We start from the raw sequence: 27,931 nt of genomic DNA on the forward strand, positions 1-27,931 counted from the left end.
TATGGAGTATTATTGTCACATCTGGGCTGGTGCGTCTGCTACTAGTCTCTCGCTCCTAGACAAGGTTAAAAAAAGAGTCGCCAATCTGATAGGCCCTGAACTGGCATCTAAGCTTCAGCCTCTGTCCCATCGATGAAATGTTGCATCCCTCTGCTTGTTCTACAAGTATTTTAATGGTGAATGCTCTGACGAACTGCAGACACTTGTGCCCCCACGACGCAGACACCCTCGACAAACCCGACAGGCAGCTAAATCCCACCCCCACACAGTTGAGATCCCTAGATGTAAAAGATCTTTCTACTCCAGTAGTTTCTTCCCCAGAACCGCTAGACTTTGGAATTCCATTCCAGGATCCTACTTCCCAAACTGTACTGACATGCAGAAGTTCAAGTGCAACGTGAACCGACATCTTGCTGCCCAAATCCCTACATAGTGCCCCAGTAGTTGCTGACCCTGATAGTAGCCCCCTACACTAAAGTGGCGATGTGCCTTGTTTGGGGTGAAAATGTAATAAAAAAAAAAGAAAAGAAAAGAGCGTTGATGATGTAAAGATAGGAGTTTGGTTTTAGATGCATTAAAGGTAACCAACTACGTCTTCCCCCACTGAACCAGGCGCTCGAGATCAGAGGAGAGAGAATCAGAGAGAACTTTGTCATTTACAGCCTTTGATGTGTTGCCGTAGACGGTCGTGTAATAAGTGTAGATGTTAAGGAATGATTTAAGTCTTTTATATATATATATATATATATATATATATATATATATATATATATATATATATATATATATATATATATATATATATATATATATATGATATATATATATATATATATATATATGATATATATGTATATATATATATATATATGATATATATGTAAAATTACATATATTAAAACACACACACAAAGTAGGTATAGATATCAAAATACAAAGAAAGAAAGAAAGAAAAAGAAAAAAAGCAATTGTTATACATCCTTGAACTACACCAGCCACCTCAAGGTAACTTCCGTTTACGGTTATCTGCCTCTACTCTAGCGCTTGCTTATAGTTATCTGCTCGTGTTTCCAAAAATCCCGTGACAGACAATGTATAGGATTTTTAGAAGGAACCGCCTCCTTTTACCAAGTTCCTTTTTTTTTTCTGTACACTTTATATCTTTTATTTATTTATTTATTTATTTATTTTTACCCCCCCCCCCTTCCCCGGTCAAGATAGGCTTCCCTAATTGACCTCCCCTAGCGAACTGAAAGTGACTTCCGGTTACGGTTATCTGTCCGTATTCTCGCGGTTGCTTACAGTTATCTGCCCTTGTTTATTTTTAAAAAAATATCTGTGACAGACGACGTGTAGGATTTTTTTAGAAGGCAGACACCTTCTTATATTAATCTCTTTTTTGTACTGTTTTGTTTTATTTATTTTACTTTATTTTATTTTGATTCCATACCCGGTTGACATAGGCTTCCATAATTGACCTACACTAGCGACCTCAAGGTGACTTCCGGTTACGGTTATCTGCCCTTATTCTAGCGATTGCGCTTACAGTTATCTCCCCTTGTTTTTTTTAAATCCCGTGACAGACGACGTATAGGACTTCGAGAAGGAAACACCTCCTTAAATCAAGTTCCTTGTTTGTTTTTATAGATCGTTCTAGTTTTTTTTTTGTTTGTGGACCCCTCCGGTCGACACAAGTTTCCATTAAATTTAGACATCGTTCGCATTTCTTGAGAAGAGAAAGAAAGAAGCCATGGCTACAGATATTGTCGGCGACTTGGCCGCTAGAAACATACACAAAATGGCCATAACAAGAGATTACATCTCGCAGCCACGAATCAGTAAGAACTTCGTATTTTTTTTACAAATTTTTACCCCCTGTTTTTTAAAAAAAATATTTTTCTTTTTCTTTACAGAATTTAACCCTTCAAACAAACAAAAGACATTGTTTTTTTTCTGTGTAAGATCATCGTATTTCTTCGCCTTTTAGTTGGGTCCATGAGAAAAAAATCGCGGGGGCGGATGAAATAAATGGATATAATTTATTTCAATCGTGAAATAAAAAATCTAAATTTAAAAAAAAAAATTGAATTTAAAACAAATTATTTACAGGTAAATGCGGATGGATTTATCTTACTGAACACATTCGAAAAAAAAAAGTTATATATATATATATATATATATATATATATATATATATATATATATATATATACATTTATTTATTTAATAGTACAGAAGTTCAGAAAAACATTGGTACCGTCGGTTTCAGAGAGAGAAACAACATGGCCGACGAGAGCCTAACATCATTTACGTTTTACCGTTAGCTGGTCCCCTTTATGTTGCTTGTTGGGCTTGAAACCGACGGTATCAATGTTTTTATCAACTTCTGTACTATTAAATAAATAAATAGTAAGAAGCTCTTATATCGAAAAAGATTTTCTTTGTAATCGAGCACTTTGTTGGAATTCTTTCCCCAAAAAACAATAAACACACACATATATATTTTTCTAAATGTTAAAAAAATTTTGAATTTAAAACAAATTATACAGGTAAATGCGGATGGCTTTATCTTACTGAACACATTCGAGAAAAAAAAGTTTATATATATATATATATATATATATATATATATATATATATATATATATATATATATAGGGTTTGTATTACTGTACACATAGATTCGAAAAAGTTGTCAAAAAACAAATATATAACAAATAAATGTTATCAAAAGCAAGATAAGTTACTTTTCTACCAAACTGGATATAATTTTTGTGTTTTTATTCAATGTAACTAGTTTGGTAGAAAAATAACTTATCTTACCTTTGATAACATTTATTTGTTTTTTTGAAAACTTTTTCGAATCTATGTGTACAGTACTACAGTAGTAATACAAACCCATATATACATTTAGTTATTTATTTAATGGTACAGAAGTTCAGAAAAACATTGGTACCGTCGGTTTCAGGGAGAGAAACAACATGGCCGACGAGAGCCTAACATCATTTACGTTTTACCATTAACTGGTCCCCTTTATGTTGGGCTTGAAACCGACGGTACCAATGTTTTTCCGCACTTCTGTACTTACTATCAAATAAACAAATAGTAAGCTCTTATATCGAAAAAGATTTTCTTTGTAATCGAGCACTTTGTTGGAATTCTTTCCTCCTCCCCCCCAAAAACAGTAAACAAATATATGGTGACCCCAAAAAAGCGGACCCGTATATACTTTATTAATTAAGAGTTGGGACCCGTTTTTTTTTGTCACCGTGTGTGTATGTGTGTGTGTGTGTGTGTATGTATATATATATATATATATATATATATATATATATATATATATATATAATGTATATAAATTGTTAAGGACTATCCACTTAAGTGTTTCTTTTTCAGATTAAATATGTTTTTTTAACTCTTTTTCAAAGTTTTTTTTAACATGTTTTATTAACTATTTGATCTTATATATATGATAAAAAAACGGGTTTGTATTACTGTACACATAGATTCGAAAAATTTGTCAAAAAACAAATATATAACAAATAAATGTTACCAAAGGCAAGATAAGTTACTTTTCTACCAAACTGAATATATTTTTTGTGTTTTTATTCAATTTAACATGTTTATTCAGCTCGATAAAATACTGTTAAAAACTCGCGTTCAATATATGACATATATTCGGTGGGATTTTAACAGTATTTTGTCTAGTTTTTTATTTATAACATCTTTTCCCAAACTTACCGTGTTAAAGAGACAGTCGGGCGCCATTTTGAATTTTCCAATACATCGGTAAACACTGTATGTTTTTTGAGCTGAATAAACATGTTAAATTGAATAAAAACACAAAAAATATATCCAGTTTGGCAGAAAAGTAACTTATCTTGCCTTTGATAATATTTATTTGTTATATATTTGTTTTTTGACAATTTTTTCGAATCTATGTGTACAGTAATACAAACCTGTTTATTCGGTTCGAAGAACGAGTACTCCTGCAGTCCTGCACTTATTGATCCGTGCTGAAATAATGTTATTTAAAAAGCCATTTTTAACATGGGGAGGGGAAGGTTTTTTGTACCTAACCTTAGAATTGAATAATTAAAAAAAAAAAACTTTAATTAAACGTGGAAATACGATTTAAAAAAAAATAGCGTGTGTCAGTAAATGCATTAGCACCGAAGAAGAACGAGTCATGTTGAGGAGCGCTACGTTTTTGAAGACTCGATAATCACTTCAAAATAAGAAATGAAACAAAATAGGAACAAGTGCACATTGACCATGAAAACAAAATATGGCAAATATTTTTAAATTCTTTAAATTATTCATTTTTGTATTTGCTAGTATTTTTTTTTTTTTATAATTTTAAATATTTAGAAATATTGGTACTAGTGCACTTATTGATCCGTGCTGAAATAATGTTATTATTTAAAAAGCCAGGTACTCGTACAGTTTAGTCAAGACATTAAAAAATGAAAATATCGAAAAAAGGTTATACTTCACGTATCCGTTATGGAACGAAGTTCTCCGAAAAAAAAAAATTGGGGTTGTACACAAAGATTCGAAAAAGTTGTCAAAAAACAAATATATAACAAATAAATGTTATCAAAGGCAAAATAAGTTACTTTTCTACCTAACTGGATATGTTTTTCGTGTTTTTATTCAATGTAACATGTTTATTCACCTCGAAAAACAGTGTTTACCGATGTATTGGAAAATTCAAAATGGCGCCCGACTCTCTCTTTAACACGGTAAGTTCGGGAAAAGGTGTTATAAATAATAAACTAGACAAAATACTATGAAAAAAACACCGAATATATGTCAACTTATGTCACGGTAACATATATTGAGCGAATTTCTAACAGTATTTTGTCTAGTTTATTATTTATTACACCTTTTTCCGAACTTACCGTGTTAAAGAGAGAGTCGGCCGCCATTTTGAATTTTCCAACATCGGTAAACACTGTATGTTTTTCGAGCTGAATAAACATGTTAAATTGAATAAAAACACGAAGATTATATCCAGTTTGGTAGAAAAGTAACTTATCTTGCCTTTGATAACGTTTATTTGTTATATATTTCTTTTTTAACGTTTTCGAATCTATGTGTACAGTAATACAAACCCAGTTTTTTTTTGTTTTTTTTTTCAGATTAGATTCAATTTGTTTGTTCCTATTTTGCCTTATTTCTTATTTTGAAGTGATTATCGAGTCTTCAAAGACATCTCAACCGTCTTTCCTTGTTCTCTGGTAGCGCTTAACATTACTTGCTTTTTAAACCTAATAAACATTTTACATTAAATAAAAAAAAAAACATCCAGTTAGGTAGAAAAGTAACTTTTATTGCCTTTGGTAACATTTATTTGTTTATATATATATATATATTAGGCACCGCCAAAAATGGCCGCAAAATCAAGTTGTTGTTGTTTTTTAAAACTAAATTACATTTATTACAATCCATTATTTCTGAGTAACTTTTCTTTTCCAGAAAGATAAAACTCTGAATTTTATCATATAGAAAACAGAATAATGTAAAACTTTTTCTACTATTTTTAATTCAATTTTAAATGTTAAATTTTCCCAAAAAGTTAACAATTGATATTTTTTGTCTTGCACAAATAACGTACTTAAATATTTTAAAAAAAGGGTTTTTGAAATAATTTATTTATTCATTTATTGTCTAACTAAGATTTAGGATGATTTTCTAAGAGAATATGCAAAAATATTATAATATAAGTACCTGAATTTCAAATAATTCCACTTATTCATATAGGTAACCAGACATTTCGCGTCGCCGTAGAGTTCAGATCGACTCTGTTTACGTTTTCTTTTGATTGAGACGAAAACTATGGAAGACCAAACAGGCCAAAAAAACTTATTTTTCAGTGACGAAAATTTCAATGTATTATTAAGCTGAGGCTGGCCAGTACCAGATGGGTGACCATTTGTATGAGTTTGGTTTTTAATGTGTATGTGTGTGGGGGCCAGGCTCCCCAAAATGGGGGGAGGGGGCAATTTAAAGCAGAATAAAAAAAAATTATTTCAGCGCGTTTGGTCCACCGTAGTCGAAAGGCGGCAAACGTTTTCAAACGAGATCGAAAAAAATGATGCTATTTTTAACACAAAGGGCACAATATTTATCGAATTTTTTTTTTTTGTATCGATTATTCAAAGCATGCTCTGTTTAATAATAGTCATGCATTATTCGGCTCGCTAAAAAAAAATTGTTAATTTATTTATCAAAAATTTTAAAATGGCTTTTTTCGTATAAATATAAAAAAATTTTTTTTTTTTTTTGCTTAACTTAAATTAATTATTTTACTTAACATATTCACCGAATTTCACACTTCAAAACTCAAAAGCGGGATAATTAAACACAATCGAAGTTCTGATATTCAGACGTCAAAATAAGGTATGCAAACAATGTTTTTTGTTTGTTTTTTTTAAATCTATAATTCTGTCCCTTACAACAACACAATATGTTTTGTTCAGTTTCAGATGATTATTTTAAGCATATTTGTTCCCACTTCAAAACAAGGGGGGGTTTTGTAAGCAAAAAAATATATATATATAAATATCGTTTATGAAAAATAAGTACACTGTTATAAAGTTCATTCTTCTCCTAATAATCGCTGAAAATTTCGTATTGATCGGATAATTACCTGATTTTTGGTAGATTTTTAAAAAGACGGTCCGTCAAAAAGTACTGACCTGCCCCCCCAGTTTTGGCGGTGCCTAATATATATATATATTGACAACTTTTTCGAATCTATGTGTACAGTAAAACAAAGCTTCCAATGTTTGTATTATTATTCCACAAAAGTTGTCAAAAAACCAAAAAAAATATAACAAATAAATGTTACCAAAGACAAGATAAGTTACTTGGTACCGACCGCGCTCAAATAAAAGCGTAGTTATTTCGAAAACCATTCTTAACATGGAGGGAGGGGGGGTCGTGACTATACCTTTTTTTAAAATAATTTTCCTTTTCAAAGGATATTGTTTTTGTTATCCAAGATATATTTAGGCCCATGAGAAAAAATAAATAAAATCGCGGGGGGGGGGGGGGGTGGTGAAATAAATGTGTTTCAATTATTAATGAAAACAAAAAAAAAAAAAAGAATAAAACAATTTTTTAATTAATCAAGTTCTTGTTGAGCCGTCCCCATCCATCACATTCATTATCCTCGATTGGCCTTTGGGCCTTGAGAAGCAGTAACCTCCCCCCTCAAAATGGTAAATTTTTAGATTAGGTCCACCTCCACAATTTTCTTTTAAATGACGACTTTTATAAGTTTTCGACTATGCTGAATACGAAAATCGCATTGAAATTTTGCGGAAATAATTAGTTATCGAGATATAAAAAGTTGTATTATGCATTGTAATCTTTTTACGCGCGTGCGCCATAAACAAATCTACGCGCGTAACAAAGATGGCGGCCAAAGAATACAATGCATAAAACAACTTTTTATATCTCGATAATTAATTATTTCCGCAAAATTTTTAATGCGATTTTCGTATTCAGCATAGTCGAAAACCTATAAATGTCGTCATTTAAAAGAAAATTGTGGAGGTGGACCTAATCTGAAAAAAAAATTAATTTCGCATAGCTTGGTTTTTTTTTTTTTTTTTTTTTTTTTTTCTTAAATACTTCACCTTTGATCTCCTCTTTTTCTCCTGATCGGATTTCGACCTAGATTTTGTTTATGATTCTCTTTCGGTCTAATATTTCCCCCCCCCCCTCTCTTTTTTTTTTTTTTTTTTTTTTTTCTTGTGTGTGTTCTGTCCAAATTTCTAGATTCATCGACTTCTATTATATAGAATGTTTTAAAAGTGGTATCCAAAGTTTTATATTAGTGGCCTGGCAAGGCCACAGAGGAGACAATGAAGCAAAAAAAATTTGAAGCAAAATTCATCCCAAAGCAGCAAAACTAAAGCTTGCTTGCCATAACCCCCCCACCCACACACACACATATCGCAACCAAATTAAAAAAGCTCAATACGCAATAGAGAGTAGAGCTTATTATAAGAGAAAGAAAATTAAAACTGTAAGTTGAACTTTAAAATCAAAATTTATTGTTCGACTGAATACTAAAAAAAAAAACAATTTATAAAGTCCTTATTCCGCGGAGTTTCAAAGAATGCTATTCGTGTTATTCTTCTCATCAGAGGACATAAAGAAATCAGCAAATTATATTTGTAGCAATGCTAGAATTTGCTAGTAAAGGCATTAAGTGAAACTGCAATTTATTGTAGTTATAAATTACCAAGAAAAACAAGTGAAAAAAAAATGTTGGATATGTACTTCTGAAGTAAGAGAAAATAGTTAATAAAACATGTTAAAAAAACGCTTTGAAAAAGAGTTAAAAACATATTTAATCTGAAAAGGAAACACTTAATAAGTGGATAGTCCTGACTTAATAATTTATGCATACATGATGATGATTGCAACGTCTTGTCAGACGAATTGCACTCCCTCAGACATTTAAAATCCATGAGCCCAAATGCCTGAGGGAGTATCTATACAAATATGATGTTACAGAATCTTAGCTTTGTACGACAGCTAAGTCTCTCTCTCGGTTCAAAATGTTGAGATCCAGCAACAAGCAAGAGCAAGATAGCCAGCAACAAATTAAACTGCAGACCAGCTTAATGCGGGTACTGGTCTTCCGCTTTATGGTTTTTTAAATCAGAGATTTGCTTCTCCTAGAAAGGTTGCCTTCACCACGGCTTACAGGAGCCCTCTCTACCCCAATACACATATACACACACACACAAATATACACGGTGCTAGTTGGACGTTGACCCAGAAAAAGAGTTCATTCGCCCTTTGGAAGGTCTTGTTTTTAATCCTTCAGGGAGACTAGCCGCCCTCCTCACCAAACAAGTCTGGTGGGGGAACCAGTTTAGTCGCCGGTGACCCGACCATGAGGCAGGTAGTACTATATATATATATATATATATATATATATATATACATACATACATACACAGTAGCCAAAAAAAAAAAACAGGTCCCAACTCTAATTAATAAAGTATATATGGGCCCACTTTTTGTGGGGAGGGCGTGTGTGTGTGTGTGTGTATGTGTATATATATATATATATATATATATATATATAACCACGCATAATATTTCAGCTTGCATGAAAATTCTTTCAAGGTAATCCAAAAGGCGAAAATAGTTCTTTAGAGAGAATATAAATTGTTTTTTCAGTCGAACAATAAATTTTGATTGTAAAGTTCAACTTACTTTTTCTCTATCTCTCTCTCCATATATATATATATATATATATCCGACTTACTTTTTTTCTTTCTCATATATATATTTCCATTCACGTGAAATCACCTTTTTCTTCACCATATTCCCTGCTTCACCTTTTTTTTGTTATCAAGTAAGATCTTTGACTTACTTGCAGTTTCATCAAATACTTTTGCAAGCAAAATCAGATCCCGCATTTTGCTAATTCCTACTCTCTGATGAGAAGGAAAGTATTTCTCCGAAACTCCGCGGATTAACGACTATCCACTTAAGTGTTTCCTTTTTAAAATTAAATATGGTTTTTAAATCTTGTTCAAAGTGTTTTTTAACATGTTTTATTAACTATTTGCTTTTATTATAAGCTCTATCTCCTATTTGGTTTTATCGAGCTTTTACATCTGTTTGAGATAACTTTATAAATATTAATTCTTTAATATTTATAACATACTTATTTATAATATCATTTTGGTAAATTTAATTGTAATTTTTATTATATATATATATATATATATATATATATATATAGGCCTAAGGCTCTACAGACAAACTTATCTTTAGTGGACCTTTGACAACTAAATATTTTCGTTTATTAGCCAAACCCACATGATTTTTAGAATATGATATCTTCGTTCTGTGACGAATATGTATATCATAAATATTTTTCTGTATATTTTTTAAATAAGTGTAATTCTAAATATACAACAAATTTTATGTTGATATTTGATCGTATAAACATTCTGATTTCTTTGGATATTTTTGTTAAAAAAAAATATTGTTTTATTAAACTTTTTAACTTTATATATATATAAAAAAAGCTGAAAAGATATTTTTCACTCGGTTTGGAAGATTGTCAGTGAAAGAAATACAATTGCCAAACGATAAACGTTTCATTATTTCTAGTCGCCATTTTGAAAAATCACTCGCAAATTTTTTTTAAATTTTTTTTTTTATTCAATTTTCACCCCAAACAAGGCACAGTGCCACTTTGAAGCAGGGAGCTACTATTAAGGACTTAATTAGCGGGGTCATTATGAAGCGAGATGAGTAGAAAGATGTTTGTTCACATTACACTTGAACTTCTGCATATCATTGCAGTTGGGAAAGCAGAATCCCGGAAGGGAGTTCTAAAGACCCGCAGTTCTGGGGAAGAAACTATTGGAGTAAAAGGCTTTCTTGCACCTAGGGATCTCTACTGTAAAGGGATGAGACTTAGTAGCTTGTCGGGTTTGTCGGGGGTAGTTACGTCGGGGAGGTACAAGTGTTTGCAGTTCGTCAGAGCATTCACCATTAAAGTATTTGTAGAACAGGCAGAGGTATGCAACATCCCGTCGATGGGACAGAGGTTGAAGCCTAGATGACAGTTCAGGACCTATCAGGTTGGCGACTCTCTTTTGAACCCTGTCCATGAGCGAGAGACAAGCAGCAGATGCACCAGCCCAGATGTGACAACAATACTCCATACATGGGCGAATGGTTGCCTTATAGAGGTACAGGATACTGTCAGGCGTAAGTAGTTTTCTAGCACGGTAGAGGGAGCCAACCTTCCTTGCAGCAGCCTTGACAATGCTCTCAATGTATATATTCCAGTTCATATTCCCTGTAAAGTTTTTATTTCAATACTTTGTGGACCAGGCATGAACGCAGACCCCACAATTTTATTATACCATCCCTATTTAAGTTAAAGCATACTTATCAAAGTATTATTATGTACATCTATATCAAAAACACTTGTAAACGTTTTTTTTTTTTTAAATTTTAAAATTTTTTATTTCTATACTTTGTGGACCAGGCACGAACGCAGACGCCACAATTTTAATGAACCACGGTTCTGCCAGATCAAACATACCTATTCCTGTGTCTCGATACATCTTCTATCATTATATGTAATCAGTTTTTTTAAAATAGTCAACCATATAGGAGCCTATTTGTGACCAGACACACACACACATTCAGCTTTATATATATATATATATATATATAATATATATATATATATATATATATATATAAAATAAAAATTACAATAAGTTTACCAAGGTAATCAAAATGGTAAACTTAAAAATATGTTATAAATATTAACGAGTTAATATTTACAATTAAAGTAATCTCAACCAGATCTAAAAGCTCAATAAAACCGAAAAGGAAATAGAGCTTATAATATGAACAAATGATTAATAAAATATGTTAAAAGACATCTTGAAAAAGAGTTAAAAACATATTCAATTTTAAAAAAGAAGCACAAGATAAGTGGATAGTCCTTAATCCACGGAGTTTCGAAGAAATACTCTCCTTCTCATCAGCGGGCAGGAATTAGCAAAATGTGGGATCGGATTTTGCATGTAAAAGTATTTAATGAAACCACAAGTAAGTCACAGATATTACTTGGTTAAAATATATATATATATATATATATATGAGCAAACAGTTAATAAAACATGTTAAAAAAATACTTTGAAATGAGTTTCAAAGAAATACTTTCCTTCTCATCAGAGGGTAGGAATTAGCAAAATGCGGGATCAGATTTTGCATATATATAGACACACACACATACATACAATTTTCGATGATTTGTCGATTCTATATATATATATATATATATATATATATATATATAGAAATGAGGTGTTCAAAAGTCAGTACTAATGAAGACAACAAGGTTGTTAAATAGTGCTCAATAAAAAGAGCAAAATTCTTTATTATTTGGGGATAAACAGTTACGTATGGTCGCTACAAATAGCCATCTGTTTCAGTCAATGTCAGGTCATGTCATATGCTACTGGTACCATGTAACCCAGTACTTACCTGTCTCATGGTCGGGTCACCGGCGACTAAACTGGTTCCCCCACCAGACTTGTTTGGTGAGGAGGGTGGCTAGTCTCCCTGAAGGATTAAAAACAAGACTTTCCAAAGGGCGAATGAACTCTTTTTCTGGGTCAACGGCCAACTAGCACTAGGGTTTTTGAAATAATTTATTTATTTATTGTCTAACTAAGATTTAGGATGATTTTCTAAGAGAATATGCAAAAATATAATATAAGTACCTGAATTTCAAATAATTCCACTTATTCATATAGGTAACCAAATATTTCGCGTCGACGTAGAGTTCAGATCGACTCTGTTAACGTTTTCTTTTGATGATAAGAAAACTATGGAAGACCAAACAGGCCAAAAAAACTTATTTTTCAGTGACGAAAATTTCAATGTATTATTAAGCTGAGGCTGGCCAGTACCAGATGGGTGACCATTTGTATGAGTTTGGTTTTTAATGTGTATGTGTGTGGGGGCCAGGCTCCCCAAAATGGGGGGGGGGGCAATTTAAAGCAGAATAAAAAAAAATTATTTCAGCGCGTTTTGTCCACCGTAGTCGAAAGGCGGCAAACGTTTTCAAACGAGATCGAAAAAAATGATGCTATTTTTAACACAAAGGGCACAATATTTATCGAATTTTTTTTTTTGTATCGATTATTCAAAGCATGCCCTGTTTAATAATGGTCATGCATTATTCGGCTCGCTAAAAAAAAATTAATTTATTTATCAAAAATTTTAAAATGGCTTTTTTCGTATAAATATTAAAAAAATTTTTTTTTTGTTTTGCTTAACTTAAATTAATTATTTTACTTAACATATTCACCGAATTTCACACTTCAAAACTCAAAAGCGGGATAATTAAACACAATCGAAGTTCTGATATTCAGACGTCAAAATAAGGTATGCAAACAATTTAAAAAAAAAATTTTTTTTAATCTATAATTCTGTCCCTTACAACAACACAATATGTTTTGTTCAGTTTCAGATGATTATTTTAAGCATATTTGTTCCCACTTCAAAACAAGGGGTTTTGTAAGCAAAAAAAAATATATATATAAATATCGTTTATGAAAAATAAGTACACTGTTATAAAGTTCATTCTTCTCCTAATAATCGCTGAAAATTTCGTATTGATCGGATAATTACCTGATTTTTGGTAGATTTTTAAAAAGACGGTCCGTCAAAAAGTACTGACCTGCCCCCCCAGTTTTGGCGGTGCCTAATATATATATATATAGCAAAAATGGTAATTAGTAAAAACCTGAAGGGGGTGCTCAATACTATTGCAGAGCAAATATATATATTTTTTTTTATTACCGTTTTATCTGCTTAGTTACCTATGTTTCGGTTACCGAATTGTACCAACGATCCAGTAACTTCATTTTCTGTTTAAGTCTGAAGTTACTGGATCGTTAATACGATTTTGTAACCAAAACATGTGTAACTAAGCATATAAAACAGTAATAAAAACACACACACACACATATATATATCTTGCGGTTTCATTTAATGCCATAACAAGCAAATTCTAGCATTGCTACAAATATAATTTGCTGATTTCTTTATATATGTATATTTCTTTATATATGTATATTTTTTTTCATTACCGTTTTATCTGCTTAGTTACCTATGTTTCGGTTACCGAATCGTACCAACGATCCAGTAACTTCATTTTCTGTTTAAGTCTGAAGTTACTGGATCGTTGGTACAATTCGGTAACCGAAACATGTGTAACTAAGCATATAAAACAGTAATAAAAACACACACACACACACATATATATACATATATATATATATATATATATATATATATATCTTGCGGTTTCACTTAATGCCATTACTAGCAAATTCTAGCATTGCTACAAATATAATTTGCTGATTTCTTTATGTCCTCTGCTGAGAAGAATAGCAAGAATAGCATTCTTTGAAATGGAATAAGGACTTCGTAAATTGTTTTTTGGAGTTTTCAGTCGAGCAATAAATTTTTTATTATAAAGTTCAACTTTCTCTTATAATTGCATATTGAACTTTTTTTTATTTGGTTGGGATTAATTTATCTATATATATAAAAGGCAAAATGTGTGACCATTTCGTGTATGTCTTCAAAAGGCTTTTCTCGCACATGGTCCCGGGTTCGTTACTATCGCTTAAAACTGTGTATATAGGTCCTATATAATAATATCTAGGAATTAGGAAACCGCGTATCGTATAGATTTATTTACGTCGAGTTTTACAAAATTATTGCTATTTTGGCTTCTTGCGTGTTGATTGGACTTTTTAGTATAAATAAAATGAAACTAAACTCAAACTCATTGCGCCGGGGGGGGGGGAAACGTCCAGAAGCAATCAGCTTTGATCAGACAGTTCTGGACAATTGGGAGCTGCTTCCCCCCCTCCCCAACATCTGTTGGGGGAAGAAACAGTTAAATTTGTGTAAACAAACCCAACCACTGCGTGACTTCTATTTGACCTTCTTAATTAGGTCAAATGGAAGCAGCAGAGTTAACTTTTATTGAGCACGCCTGTTTTTATAGTTAAATAACCTGTTTTTTTTTTTTTTTTTTTTTTTTTTTATTACATTTTCACCCCAAACAAGGTAAATTGCCACTTTGGTGTAGGGGGCTACTATCAGGGGCAACAACTACTGGGGTACTATGTAGGGATTTGGGCAGCAAGGTGTCGGTTCACGTTACACTTGAACTTCTGCACGTCAGTACTGTTGGGGAAGCAGGGACCTGGAATGGAATTCCAAAGTATAGCGGTTCTGGGGAAGAAACTATTGGAGTAGAAAGATCTTTTACATCTAGGGATCTCTACAGTGTGGGGGTGGGATTTAGCAGCCTGTCGGGTTTGTCGAGGGTGCTCACGTCGTGGGGGCATAAGTGATTGCAGTTCGTCAGAGCATTTATCATTAAAATACTTGTAGAAAAGGCAGAGGGATGCAACGTTTCGTCGATGGGACAGAGGCTGAAGCTTAGATGCCAGTTCAGGGCCTATCAGGTTTGCGACTCTCTTTTGAAACTTGTTAAGGAGCGAGAGACTAGTAGCAGATGCACCAGCCCAGATGTGGCAGCAATACTCCATACATGGGCGAATGGTGGCCTTATAGAGGTACAGGATACTTTCGGGTGTTAGTAGTTTTCTAGCATGGTAGAGAGAGCCCACCTTTCTTGCAGCGGCCCTGGCAATGCCTTCAATGTAATTGTTCCAACTCATGTTTCCTGTGAACGTTAGGCCAAGGAGTTTGAAAGATGTACTCTCAGATAAAGAGTCGTTGGCCATTGCTATGGGTGGTAGAGAGGGTTGTCTGTCGACGTGGCTCCATGGGTAACGTAGTAGGTTTTTTTTTTTTTCACACATTAATTTCCAACTCAAGGTTACGGGTTCGATTCTCATACTTAGCTACCAAATTTATTATTTAACCCCCCCCCCCCCGGAGTTTTGATTTACCTCATGACACCCGGGCATCGCTAGTCTATATATAAATATATAAATACCGATATTTATATTAGATTATAGTTTACCATTGTGTAAACATTTTTTCAAATTTTTTTTTTTTCGCCCCCAAACAAGGCAAGTGCTACTTTGAAGTGGTGGTGGTGGGCGGGGGGGCTACTATCAGGGGCATGATTCACATTACACATGAACTTCTGCATATCAGTACCGTTGGGAAAGCAGAATCCCGGAAGGGAGTTCCAAAGACTTGCAGTTCTGGGGAAGAAACTGTTGGAGTAAAAGGCTTTCTTACACCTAGGGATCTTTACTGTGAAGGGGTGGGACTTAGTTGCTTGTCGGGGGTAGTCACGTCGAGGAGGTACAAGTGTTTGCAGTTCGTCAGAGCATTCACCATTAAAGTATTTGTAGACCAGGCAGAGGGATGCAACATCTCGTTGATGTGACAGAGGCTGAAGCTTAGATGACAGTTCAGGACCTATCAGATTGGCGACTCTCTTTTGAACCCTGTCAAGGAGCGAGAGACTAGTAGCCGATGCACCAGCCCAAATATGACAGCAATACTCCATACATGGGCGAATGGTGGCCTTATAGAGGTACAGGATACTTTCAGAAGATGTAAGTAATTTTCTAGCACGGTAGAGAGAGCCCACCTTCTTTGCAGCAGCCTTGGCAATGCTCTCAATGTATCTATTCCAGTTCATGTTCCCTGTAAACGTTAGGCCGAGGAGTTTAAAGGAAGTACTTTCAGGCAATGTGTTCTTTGCCATTGCTATTAGTGGTAGAGAAGGTTTCTTGTAGTTATTGAAGGAAACAAGCTTAGTCTTGGCAGCATTGAATGTGACTATCCATTTTTGTCCCCATTCCACTACAGATTGGAGGCCATTTTTTTTTTTTTTTTTTTTTTTAAGGTGGTCACCACTTATCAAGGCCTGGAAGCCACTCATGGATAAGGGTTATTGTAAGTACAGTACGTTAGTGTGGATATTTTAGAGTCTACTTAAGGGGGGGGGGCGGTTCATCAGGAATTTGTTTACGTTGGACTTGAAGACATCCAAGTTGTAGTCAGGAGGGAAGCAGAAAGACGGAACAGTTCCACAGGCGTGCAGTTCTAAGAAAGAAGCTTTCTTCATTGAATCTACGTTTTGATTTAGGCATAGATAAAGAGTGGGGAAAATTTTTGACAGTGGATTCGCCATATATATATACACTATGGTAAGGGGATCGTGACCATGCAGTAACTGTTTGGCTTCTTGACAAGTAAGATATATATACAGGGTGACCCCCTACCCCCAAAAAAAAACAGGGCCCAACTCTAATTAGAATGGAAATATGTGACAGTTTAACAAGGTTTTTTTAATATAGATCCACAGAATATTGCGATAAGTGTTTCAGTGTGAACAGGTATGGTATAATAAATTATGGGGTTTATCTATTTTATTTTTACTTTCATCATATTTTGCTTTGGTTTTGATACCCCCAAATTCGAAGCTATCTCTTTACGACCCTTCCTTTTCATAACCTATCATACTTTCATAAATCAGAGTCCATTTTCTGTAAGTATACGTTGATAATTATGTTTCAGTTTGAAGAAATATTGTATAATAAAATTATGGGGTGTTCGTTCGCACCTGACCTCCATAGAATGGAAATATGTCACAATGTTTAACAAGGTTTTTTTAATATAGATTCACATAATATTGCGATAAGTGTTTCAGTGTGAACAGGTATGGTATAATAAATTATGGGGTTTATCTATTTTATTTTTACTTTCATCATATTTTGCTTTGGTTTTGATACCCCCAAATTCGAAGCTATCTCTTTACAACCGTTCCTTTTCATAACTCATAAATCAGAGTCCATTTTCTGTAGACTGCTTTTTGAACCCAGTCAACGACAGGTACTTTTGCTAGTATATATATATATATATATATATATATATATATATATATATATATATATATATATATTTTTATATTTTGTGTACAGAAAGTTGTTAGTTGAGACAGATCATTGGTACCGTCGGTTTCAAGCCCGATAATAAGGCCCGTTTAAAGTATCCTTATCAAGCTCTCTTCAGCCAATATTCGTCTCTTTTCGAATATTGGCTGAAGAGAGCTTGAAACCGACGGTACCAATGATCTGTCTCAACTAACAACTTTCTGTACACAAAATAGAGGACATTCAATTGTTTTTCTGAGCATTTTTTGGGGGGTCACCCTGTATTACTATTCTCGACATTTTTTTTTACGTGGAGGTCAACAAATTCCTAATAAACCGCCCTCTTAAGTAAACACTTCATCAAATCTCCACACTAACGTAATGTACTTGCAATAGCTATCTCTTCCTTTTCATAACCTATCATACAGGGTGACCCAAATAAAACGGAGGCCAACTCTAATTAGGCCCAGTTTCTTAGCGTTTTGTCTGAATGAAATGAAACTTTGGTCATAACTAGTTTATTATATTCAAAACATCACATTCAAAACACTAGGGTCTTTGGCCTTTTTTTCTCCGTTCTACAGCATATGTTCTAGAAGGCCTCCATTTAGCTTTTGTTTTTTGTTTTTTTTTGAGGGGGGGGTTATATTATAAAAAAAAAAAGAACTGAAAAGGATATTGCGAACAGGAAAAGGCTATTTAATTCACCTTGTTGTTCAAACCTGCTAAAGTAGGCCAACTAAGAATTGTTGTTGAACATAGATAAAGATTTTTTTTTATCTAAACCTATTTGTATTTTATACAAAATGTGTACTATATCCTCATTATGTTTCATCACCCCCCCCTCCGCCATTATATAAAATTAAATTTAAAAAAATGTTTAAGTTGAAGGTTGTGTTTCAAGTTTGAAGGTCATGTTAAGTTTGAATGCCGGTACTTTTCATCTGTAATATATATATATATATATATATATATATTAAATTGTAATTCAATGAATTTCAAAAAACTCTCATTGAAATGAAATGAAGTGGTTGAGTTTCATATCAAAGAATTTTTATTATTCTAAGCAAGACAAAGAATGTTTTAGAAAGTTTATCTCCTTAACCTATAGGGTTTCGATGTCTACCATCTCATCAGAGGAGTGAAAATATTAGCAAATAGTTATAACGGTATGCACCCTATTTGCTAAAGTCAGTGAGACATGGAAAGTCAAAGTGAAAATAATATATTTATCAGAAGTTCTGTGGCAGGAGTATTTGTAGAAAAAGGATATGAATGTTTTTGTTGATCCAACTTGTTTGGTAAACTCCATATATGTTCTTTACATCTCACGTTTACATAACCACTGATTGTTAAATAAAAACTACTCCGAAGAGTGTATATATATATATATATATATATATATATATATATATATATATGTCTGTGTCCTTACATAAGCAGTAGGGTCTTGGATATGACTGTAAACTATTTTTTTTTTTTTTTTTATACACAGTGGTCACCACTTATTAAGGCCCGGAAGCCACTCAGGGATAAGGGTTATTGCAAGTACATTACGTTAGTGTGGAGATTTGATGAAGTGTTTACTTAAGGGGGCGGTTCAATAGGAATTTGTTTCATCACCCCCCCCCCCCCTCCGCCATTATATAAAATTAAATTTAAAAATAATGTTTAAGTTGAAGGTTGTGTTTGAAGTTTGAAGGTCATGTTAAGTTTGAATGCCGGTACTTTTCATCTGTAATATATATATATATATATATATATGTGTGTGTCCTTACATAAGCAGTAGAGTCTTGGATATGACTGTAAACTATTTTTTTTTTATACACAGTGGTCACCACTTATTAAGGCCCGGAAGCCACTCAGGGATAAGGGTTATTGCAAGTACATTACGTTAGTGTGGAGATTTGATGAAGTGTTTACTTAAGGGGGCGGTTCAATAGGAATTTGTTTCATCACCCCCCCCCCGCCATTATATAAAATTAAATTTAAAAAAAATGTTTAAGGTGAAGGTTGTGTTTGAAGTTTGAAGGTCATGTTAAGTTTGAATGCCGGTACTTTTCATCTGTAATATATATATATATATATATATATATATATATATATATATATATATATGTGTGTGTCCTTACATAAGCAGTAGAGTCTTGGATATGACTGTAAACTATTTTTTTTTATATACACAGTGATCACCACTTATCAAGGCCCGGAAGCCACTCAGGGATGAGGGTTATTGCAAGTACATTACGTTAGTGTGGAGATTTGATGAAGTGTTTACTTAAGGGGGAGGTTCAATAGGAATTTGTTAACGTTGGACTTGAAGACATCCAAGTTGTAGTCCGGTGGGAAGCAGGCAGACGGAACAGAGTTCCACAGGCGTGCAGTTCTAAGAAAGAAGCTGTGTTCATGGAATCCGCGTTTTGATTTAGGCACAGATATAGAGTGGGGGGAAATTTTTCACAGTGGATTCAGCTAGACGGGTGTTTTTCGTGAAAGATTGGCGAGGGGGGACCAGAGATTGGTCTTCTGATAAAAAAAAAACTTTTCTACTGATTTTTTTTTTTTTTTTTTTTTTTTTTGGTCAAATAAATTGCAATGTTAACTTCCAAATTATGCAGTGGAAATTGCCTGAATATTACTGAATTATTAAAAATAAAAACTTTAATCGTATAAGCAGGTGAAAAATTGCCACCATCTTTTTTTTTTTTTGTTTTTTTTTTTTACAAGGAGTGACCACTTAAACAACAGTCACTCTGAAGATTTAATCATGACACAAAAAATAACACACACTATTATAATAGTAATATATATAGATTTCAAAGTGTTGCATTTTTTTTTTTTTTTTATTAACGCAGTGCCTAACAAAACAATTTTTTTCTGATAACAGAAAATTATCTCCTCAAAATGCAATCTCATGTTTCAACTGTAAATTTTACATGTAAATTGAAACTTTATAGACAAGGATATGGAGTCGGTAGTCCAAATGTTTGACTACAGTTCCAACACTTAGCAGGACTTTACATTTCGAGTGAAACAGTCGCATTAGCGAGTGATTTTTCAAAATGGCGACTAGAAATAATGAAACGCTTATCTTTTGGCGATTGTATTTTTTTTAATGACAATTTTCCAAAGCTCACTACTCAGTGAAAAATATCTTTTCAACTTTGTTCGTTTTATTAAAAAAAAAAAGTTAAATAATTTAAACAATAAAAGTTTAATAGAACAATGTACTGTTTTTTTTTTTTTTTTTTTTAAACTTTATGATGTACATATTCGTCACAGAACGAAGATGTCATATTCTAAAAATCATGTGGGTTTGGCTAGTAACTTTTCTATTTGGCTAGTAAACGAAAATATTTAGTTGTCAAAGGTCGACTAAAGATAAGTTTGTCTGTAGAGCCTTAGGCCTACATGTATATTAATTCTTTAATATGTATAATATACTTTAGTTTTACCATCTTGGATCATTTTGGTAAATTTAATTGTAATTTTTATATATATATATATATATATATATATATATATATATATATATATATATATATATATATATATATATAAATATATATATATATATATAAATATATATATATATATATAAATATATATATATATATATATATATAAATATATATATATATATATAAATATATATATATATATATAAATATATATATATATATATATATATATATATATATATATATATATATATATATATATATATATATAAAGGAGATGAGAACAATTTAATGAATTTAATTTAACTGTAATTCTTATATATATATATATATATATATATATATATATATATATATATTCTTCTATTTGGTTAATAAACGAAAATATATTATCAAAGGTCAACTAAAGATAAATTTGTCCATAGAGCCCTGCTTAGTATTCAAAAGTCAGACTTGTGCAGTATTTTTTATTTTTTTTAAGTAAATGGCGCTTCTGCACTATTGGGACGAGATTTTATAGTTGATTAATGGAGTTTTCAGATAAAAAAAAAACAATGGTTTCAACTGATTTGTTTTTTTTTTTGTCAATTAAGTTACAATTGTAGCTCCCAAATTATGCAGTCGAAATGACCTGAATATTACTGAATTGAATTATAAAAAAAACCCAAAAAAACTTTAATCGTATTAGCAGGTGAAAAATTGCTGCCATCTTTTTTTTTTTTACAAGGAGTCACCACTTAAGCATGACACACTATAATAAGAGTAATATATATAGATTTCAAAGTGTTGCATTTTTTTTTTTTTTTTTACAAGGAGTCACCACTTAAGCATAACACACTATAATAAGAGTAATATATATATAGATTTCAAAGTGTTGCATTTTTTTTTTTTTTTTTACAAGGAGTCACCACTTAAGCATAACACACTATAATAAGAGTAATATATATAGATTTCAAAGTGTTGCATTTTTTTTTTTTTTTTACAAGGAGTCACCACTTAAGCATAACACACTATAATAAGAGTAATATATATAGATTTCAAAGTGTTGCATTTTTTTTTTTTTTTTTTACAAGGAGTCACCACTTAAGCATAACACACTATAATAAGAGTAATATATATAGATTTCAAAGTGTTGCATTTTTTTTTTTTTTTTTACAAGGAGTCACCACTTAAGCATAACACACTATAATAAGAGTAATATATATAGATTTCAAAGTGTTGCATTTTTTTTTTTTTTTTTACAAGGAGTCACCACTTAAGCATAACACACTATAATAAGAGTAATATATATAGATTTCAAAGTGTTGCATTTTTTTTTTTTTTTTACAAGGAGTCACCACTTAAGCATAACACACTATAATAAGAGTAATATATATAGATTTCAAAGTGTTGCATTTTTTTTTTTTTTTTTACAAGGAGTCACCACTTAAGCATAACACACTATAATAAGAGTAATATATATAGATTTCAAAGTGTTGCATTTTTTTTTTTTTTTTTTACAAGGAGTCACCACTTAAGCATAACACACTATAATAAGAGTAATATATATAGATTTCAAAGTGTTGCATTTTTTTTTTTTTTTTTTTACAAGGAGTCACCACTTAAGCATAACACACTATAATAAGAGTAATATATATAGATTTCAAAGTGTTGCATTTTTTTTTTTTTTTTTACAAGGAGTCACCACTTAAGCATAACACACTATAATAAGAGTAATATATATAGATTTCAAAGTGTTGCATTTTTTTTTTTTTTTTTTTACAAGGAGTCACCACTTAAGCATAACACACTATAATAAGAGTAATATATATAGATTTCAAAGTGTTGCATTTTTTTTTTTTTTTTTTACAAGGAGTCACCACTTAAGCATAACACACTATAATAAGAGTAATATATATAGATTTCAAAGTGTTGCATTTTTTTTTTTTTTTTTTACAAGGAGTCACCACTTAAGCATAACACACTATAATAAGAGTAATATATATAGATTTCAAAGTGTTGCATTTTTTTTTTTTTTTTTACAAGGAGTCACCACTTAAGCATAACACACTATAATAAGAGTAATATATATAGATTTCAAAGTGTTGCATTTTTTTTTTTTTTTTTACAAGGAGTCACCACTTAAGCATAACACACTATAATAAGAGTAATATATATAGATTTCAAAGTGTTGCATTTTTTTTTTTTTTTTTTACAAGGAGTCACCACTTAAGCATAACACACTATAATAAGAGTAATATATATAGATTTCAAAGTGTTGCATTTTTTTTTTTTTTTTTACAAGGAGTCACCACTTAAGCATAACACACTATAATAAGAGTAATATATATAGATTTCAAAGTGTTGCATTTTTTTTTTTTTTTTTTACAAGGAGTCACCACTTAAGCATAACACACTATAATAAGAGTAATATATATAGATTTCAAAGTGTTGCATTTTTTTTTTTTTTTTTACAAGGAGTCACCACTTAAGCATAACACACTATAATAAGAGTAATATATATAGATTTCAAAGTGTTGCATTTTTTTTTTTTTTTTTTTACAAGGAGTCACCACTTAAGCATAACACACTATAATAAGAGTAATATATATAGATTTCAAAGTGTTGCATTTTTTTTTTTTTTTTTACAAGGAGTCACCACTTAAGCATAACACACTATAATAAGAGTAATATATATAGATTTCAAAGTGTTGCATTTTTTTTTTTTTTTTTTTACAAGGAGTCACCACTTAAGCATAACACACTATAATAAGAGTAATATATATAGATTTCAAAGTGTTGCATTTTTTTTTTTTTTTTTTTACAAGGAGTCACCACTTAAGCATAACACACTATAATAAGAGTAATATATATAGATTTCAAAGTGTTGCATTTTTTTTTTTTTTTTTTTACAAGGAGTCACCACTTAAGCATAACACACTATAATAAGAGTAATATATATAGATTTCAAAGTGTTGCATTTTTTTTTTTTTTTTTACAAGGAGTCACCACTTAAGCATAACACACTATAATAAGAGTAATATATATAGATTTCAAAGTGTTGCATTTTTTTTTTTTTTTTTTTACAAGGAGTCACCACTTAAGCATAACACACTATAATAAGAGTAATATATATAGATTTCAAAGTGTTGCATTTTTTTTTTTTTTTTTACAAGGAGTCACCACTTAAGCATAACACACTATAATAAGAGTAATATATATAGATTTCAAAGTGTTGCATTTTTTTTTTTTTTTTTTTACAAGGAGTCACCACTTAAGCATAACACACTATAATAAGAGTAATATATATAGATTTCAAAGTGTTGCATTTTTTTTTTTTTTTTTTTACAAGGAGTCACCACTTAAGCATAACACACTATAATAAGAGTAATATATATAGATTTCAAAGTGTTGCATTTTTTTTTTTTTTTTTTACAAGGAGTCACCACTTAAGCATAACACACTATAATAAGAGTAATATATATAGATTTCAAAGTGTTGCATTTTTTTTTTTTTTTTTACAAGGAGTCACCACTTAAGCATAACACACTATAATAAGAGTAATATATATAGATTTCAAAGTGTTGCATTTTTTTTTTTTTTTTTTTACAAGGAGTCACCACTTAAGCATAACACACTATAATAAGAGTAATATATATAGATTTCAAAGTGTTGCATTTTTTTTTTTTTTTTTTACAAGGAGTCACCACTTAAGCATAACACACTATAATAAGAGTAATATATATAGATTTCAAAGTGTTGCATTTTTTTTTTTTTTTTTTTACAAGGAGTCACCACTTAAGCATAACACACTATAATAAGAGTAATATATATAGATTTCAAAGTGTTGCATTTTTTTTTTTTTTTTTACAAGGAGTCACCACTTAAGCATAACACACTATAATAAGAGTAATATATATAGATTTCAAAGTGTTGCATTTTTTTTTTTTTTTTTTACAAGGAGTCACCACTTAAGCATAACACACTATAATAAGAGTAATATATATATAGATTTCAAAGTGTTGCATTTTTTTTTTTTTTTTTTACAAGGAGTCACCACTTAAGCATAACACACTATAATAAGAGTAATATATATAGATTTCAAAGTGTTGCATTTTTTTTTTTTTTTTTTACAAGGAGTCACCACTTAAGCATAACACACTATAATAAGAGTAATATATATAGATTTCAAAGTGTTGCATTTTTTTTTTTTTTTTTTTACAAGGAGTCACCACTTAAGCATAACACACTATAATAAGAGTAATATATATAGATTTCAAAGTGTTGCATTTTTTTTTTTTTTTTTTTACAAGGAGTCACCACTTAAGCATAACACACTATAATAAGAGTAATATATATAGATTTCAAAGTGTTGCATTTTTTTTTTTTTTTTTTACAAGGAGTCACCACTTAAGCATAACACACTATAATAAGAGTAATATATATAGATTTCAAAGTGTTGCATTTTTTTTTTTTTTTTTTACAAGGAGTCACCACTTAAGCATAACACACTATAATAAGAGTAATATATATAGATTTCAAAGTGTTGCATTTTTTTTTTTTTTTTTTTACAAGGAGTCACCACTTAAGCATAACACACTATAATAAGAGTAATATATATAGATTTCAAAGTGTTGCATTTTTTTTTTTTTTTTACAAGGAGTCACCACTTAAGCATAACACACTATAATAAGAGTAATATATATAGATTTCAAAGTGTTGCATTTTTTTTTTTTTTTTTTTACAAGGAGTCACCACTTAAGCATAACACACTATAATAAGAGTAATATATATAGATTTCAAAGTGTTGCATTTTTTTTTTTTTTTTTTTACAAGGAGTCACCACTTAAGCATAACACACTATAATAAGAGTAATATATATAGATTTCAAAGTGTTGCATTTTTTTTTTTTTTTTTACAAGGAGTCACCACTTAAGCATAACACACTATAATAAGAGTAATATATATAGATTTCAAAGTGTTGCATTTTTTTTTTTTTTTTTTACAAGGAGTCACCACTTAAGCATAACACACTATAATAAGAGTAATATATATAGATTTCAAAGTGTTGCATTTTTTTTTTTTTTTTTTTACAAGGAGTCACCACTTAAGCATAACACACTATAATAAGAGTAATATATATAGATTTCAAAGTGTTGCATTTTTTTTTTTTTTTTTTACAAGGAGTCACCACTTAAGCATAACACACTATAATAAGAGTAATATATATAGATTTCAAAGTGTTGCATTTTTTTTTTTTTTTTTTACAAGGAGTCACCACTTAAGCATAACACACTATAATAAGAGTAATATATATAGATTTCAAAGTGTTGCATTTTTTTTTTTTTTTTTTACAAGGAGTCACCACTTAAGCATAACACACTATAATAAGAGTAATATATATAGATTTCAAAGTGTTGCATTTTTTTTTTTTTTTTTTACAAGGAGTCACCACTTAAGCATAACACACTATAATAAGAGTAATATATATAGATTTCAAAGTGTTGCATTTTTTTTTTTTTTTTTTTACAAGGAGTCACCACTTAAGCATAACACACTATAATAAGAGTAATATATATAGATTTCAAAGTGTTGCATTTTTTTTTTTTTTTTTTTACAAGGAGTCACCACTTAAGCATAACACACTATAATAAGAGTAATATATATAGATTTCAAAGTGTTGCATTTTTTTTTTTTTTTTTTACAAGGAGTCACCACTTAAGCATAACACACTATAATAAGAGTAATATATATAGATTTCAAAGTGTTGCATTTTTTTTTTTTTTTTTTACAAGGAGTCACCACTTAAGCATAACACACTATAATAAGAGTAATATATATAGATTTCAAAGTGTTGCATTTTTTTTTTTTTTTTACAAGGAGTCACCACTTAAGCATAACACACTATAATAAGAGTAATATATATAGATTTCAAAGTGTTGCATTTTTTTTTTTTTTTTTTTACAAGGAGTCACCACTTAAGCATAACACACTATAATAAGAGTAATATATATAGATTTCAAAGTGTTGCATTTTTTTTTTTTTTTTTTACAAGGAGTCACCACTTAAGCATAACACACTATAATAAGAGTAATATATATAGATTTCAAAGTGTTGCATTTTTTTTTTTTTTTTTACAAGGAGTCACCACTTAAGCATAACACACTATAATAAGAGTAATATATATAGATTTCAAAGTGTTGCATTTTTTTTTTTTTTTTTTTACAAGGAGTCACCACTTAAGCATAACACACTATAATAAGAGTAATATATATAGATTTCAAAGTGTTGCATTTTTTTTTTTTTTTTTTTACAAGGAGTCACCACTTAAGCATAACACACTATAATAAGAGTAATATATATAGATTTCAAAGTGTTGCATTTTTTTTTTTTTTTTTTTACAAGGAGTCACCACTTAAGCATAACACACTATAATAAGAGTAATATATATAGATTTCAAAGTGTTGCATTTTTTTTTTTTTTTTACAAGGAGTCACCACTTAAGCATAACACACTATAATAAGAGTAATATATATAGATTTCAAAGTGTTGCATTTTTTTTTTTTTTTTTTTACAAGGAGTCACCACTTAAGCATAACACACTATAATAAGAGTAATATATATAGATTTCAAAGTGTTGCATTTTTTTTTTTTTTTTTTTACAAGGAGTCACCACTTAAGCATAACACACTATAATAAGAGTAATATATATAGATTTCAAAGTGTTGCATTTTTTTTTTTTTTTTTACAAGGAGTCACCACTTAAGCATAACACACTATAATAAGAGTAATATATATAGATTTCAAAGTGTTGCATTTTTTTTTTTTTTTTTTTACAAGGAGTCACCACTTAAGCATAACACACTATAATAAGAGTAATATATATAGATTTCAAAGTGTTGCATTTTTTTTTTTTTTTTTACAAGGAGTCACCACTTAAGCATAACACACTATAATAAGAGTAATATATATAGATTTCAAAGTGTTGCATTTTTTTTTTTTTTTTTTTACAAGGAGTCACCACTTAAGCAT

General features: G+C 30.6%; 1 protein-coding gene across 1 annotated transcript in view; it reads left to right on the plus strand.

Annotated features, from left to right (window-relative positions):
- Positions 1-1,526: 1,526 nt before the first annotated feature.
- Positions 1,527-27,931, plus strand: part of LOC145271045 (V-type proton ATPase subunit B) — a 116,659-nt gene continuing 90,254 nt past the window's right edge. The window contains exon 1 of the mRNA XM_080126592.1: positions 1,527-1,838. Within this exon, the coding sequence (XP_079982718.1) occupies positions 1,751-1,838 (88 nt within the window). The 5' untranslated portion in view covers positions 1,527-1,750. The remainder of the gene's footprint in view (positions 1,839-27,931) is intronic.

The sequence above is a fragment of the Euprymna scolopes genome, chromosome 46, assembly GCF_053919585.1.
Source record: "Euprymna scolopes isolate OS-2025 chromosome 46, ASM5391958v1, whole genome shotgun sequence".
Lineage (NCBI taxonomy): Eukaryota > Metazoa > Mollusca > Cephalopoda > Sepiida > Sepiolidae > Euprymna > Euprymna scolopes.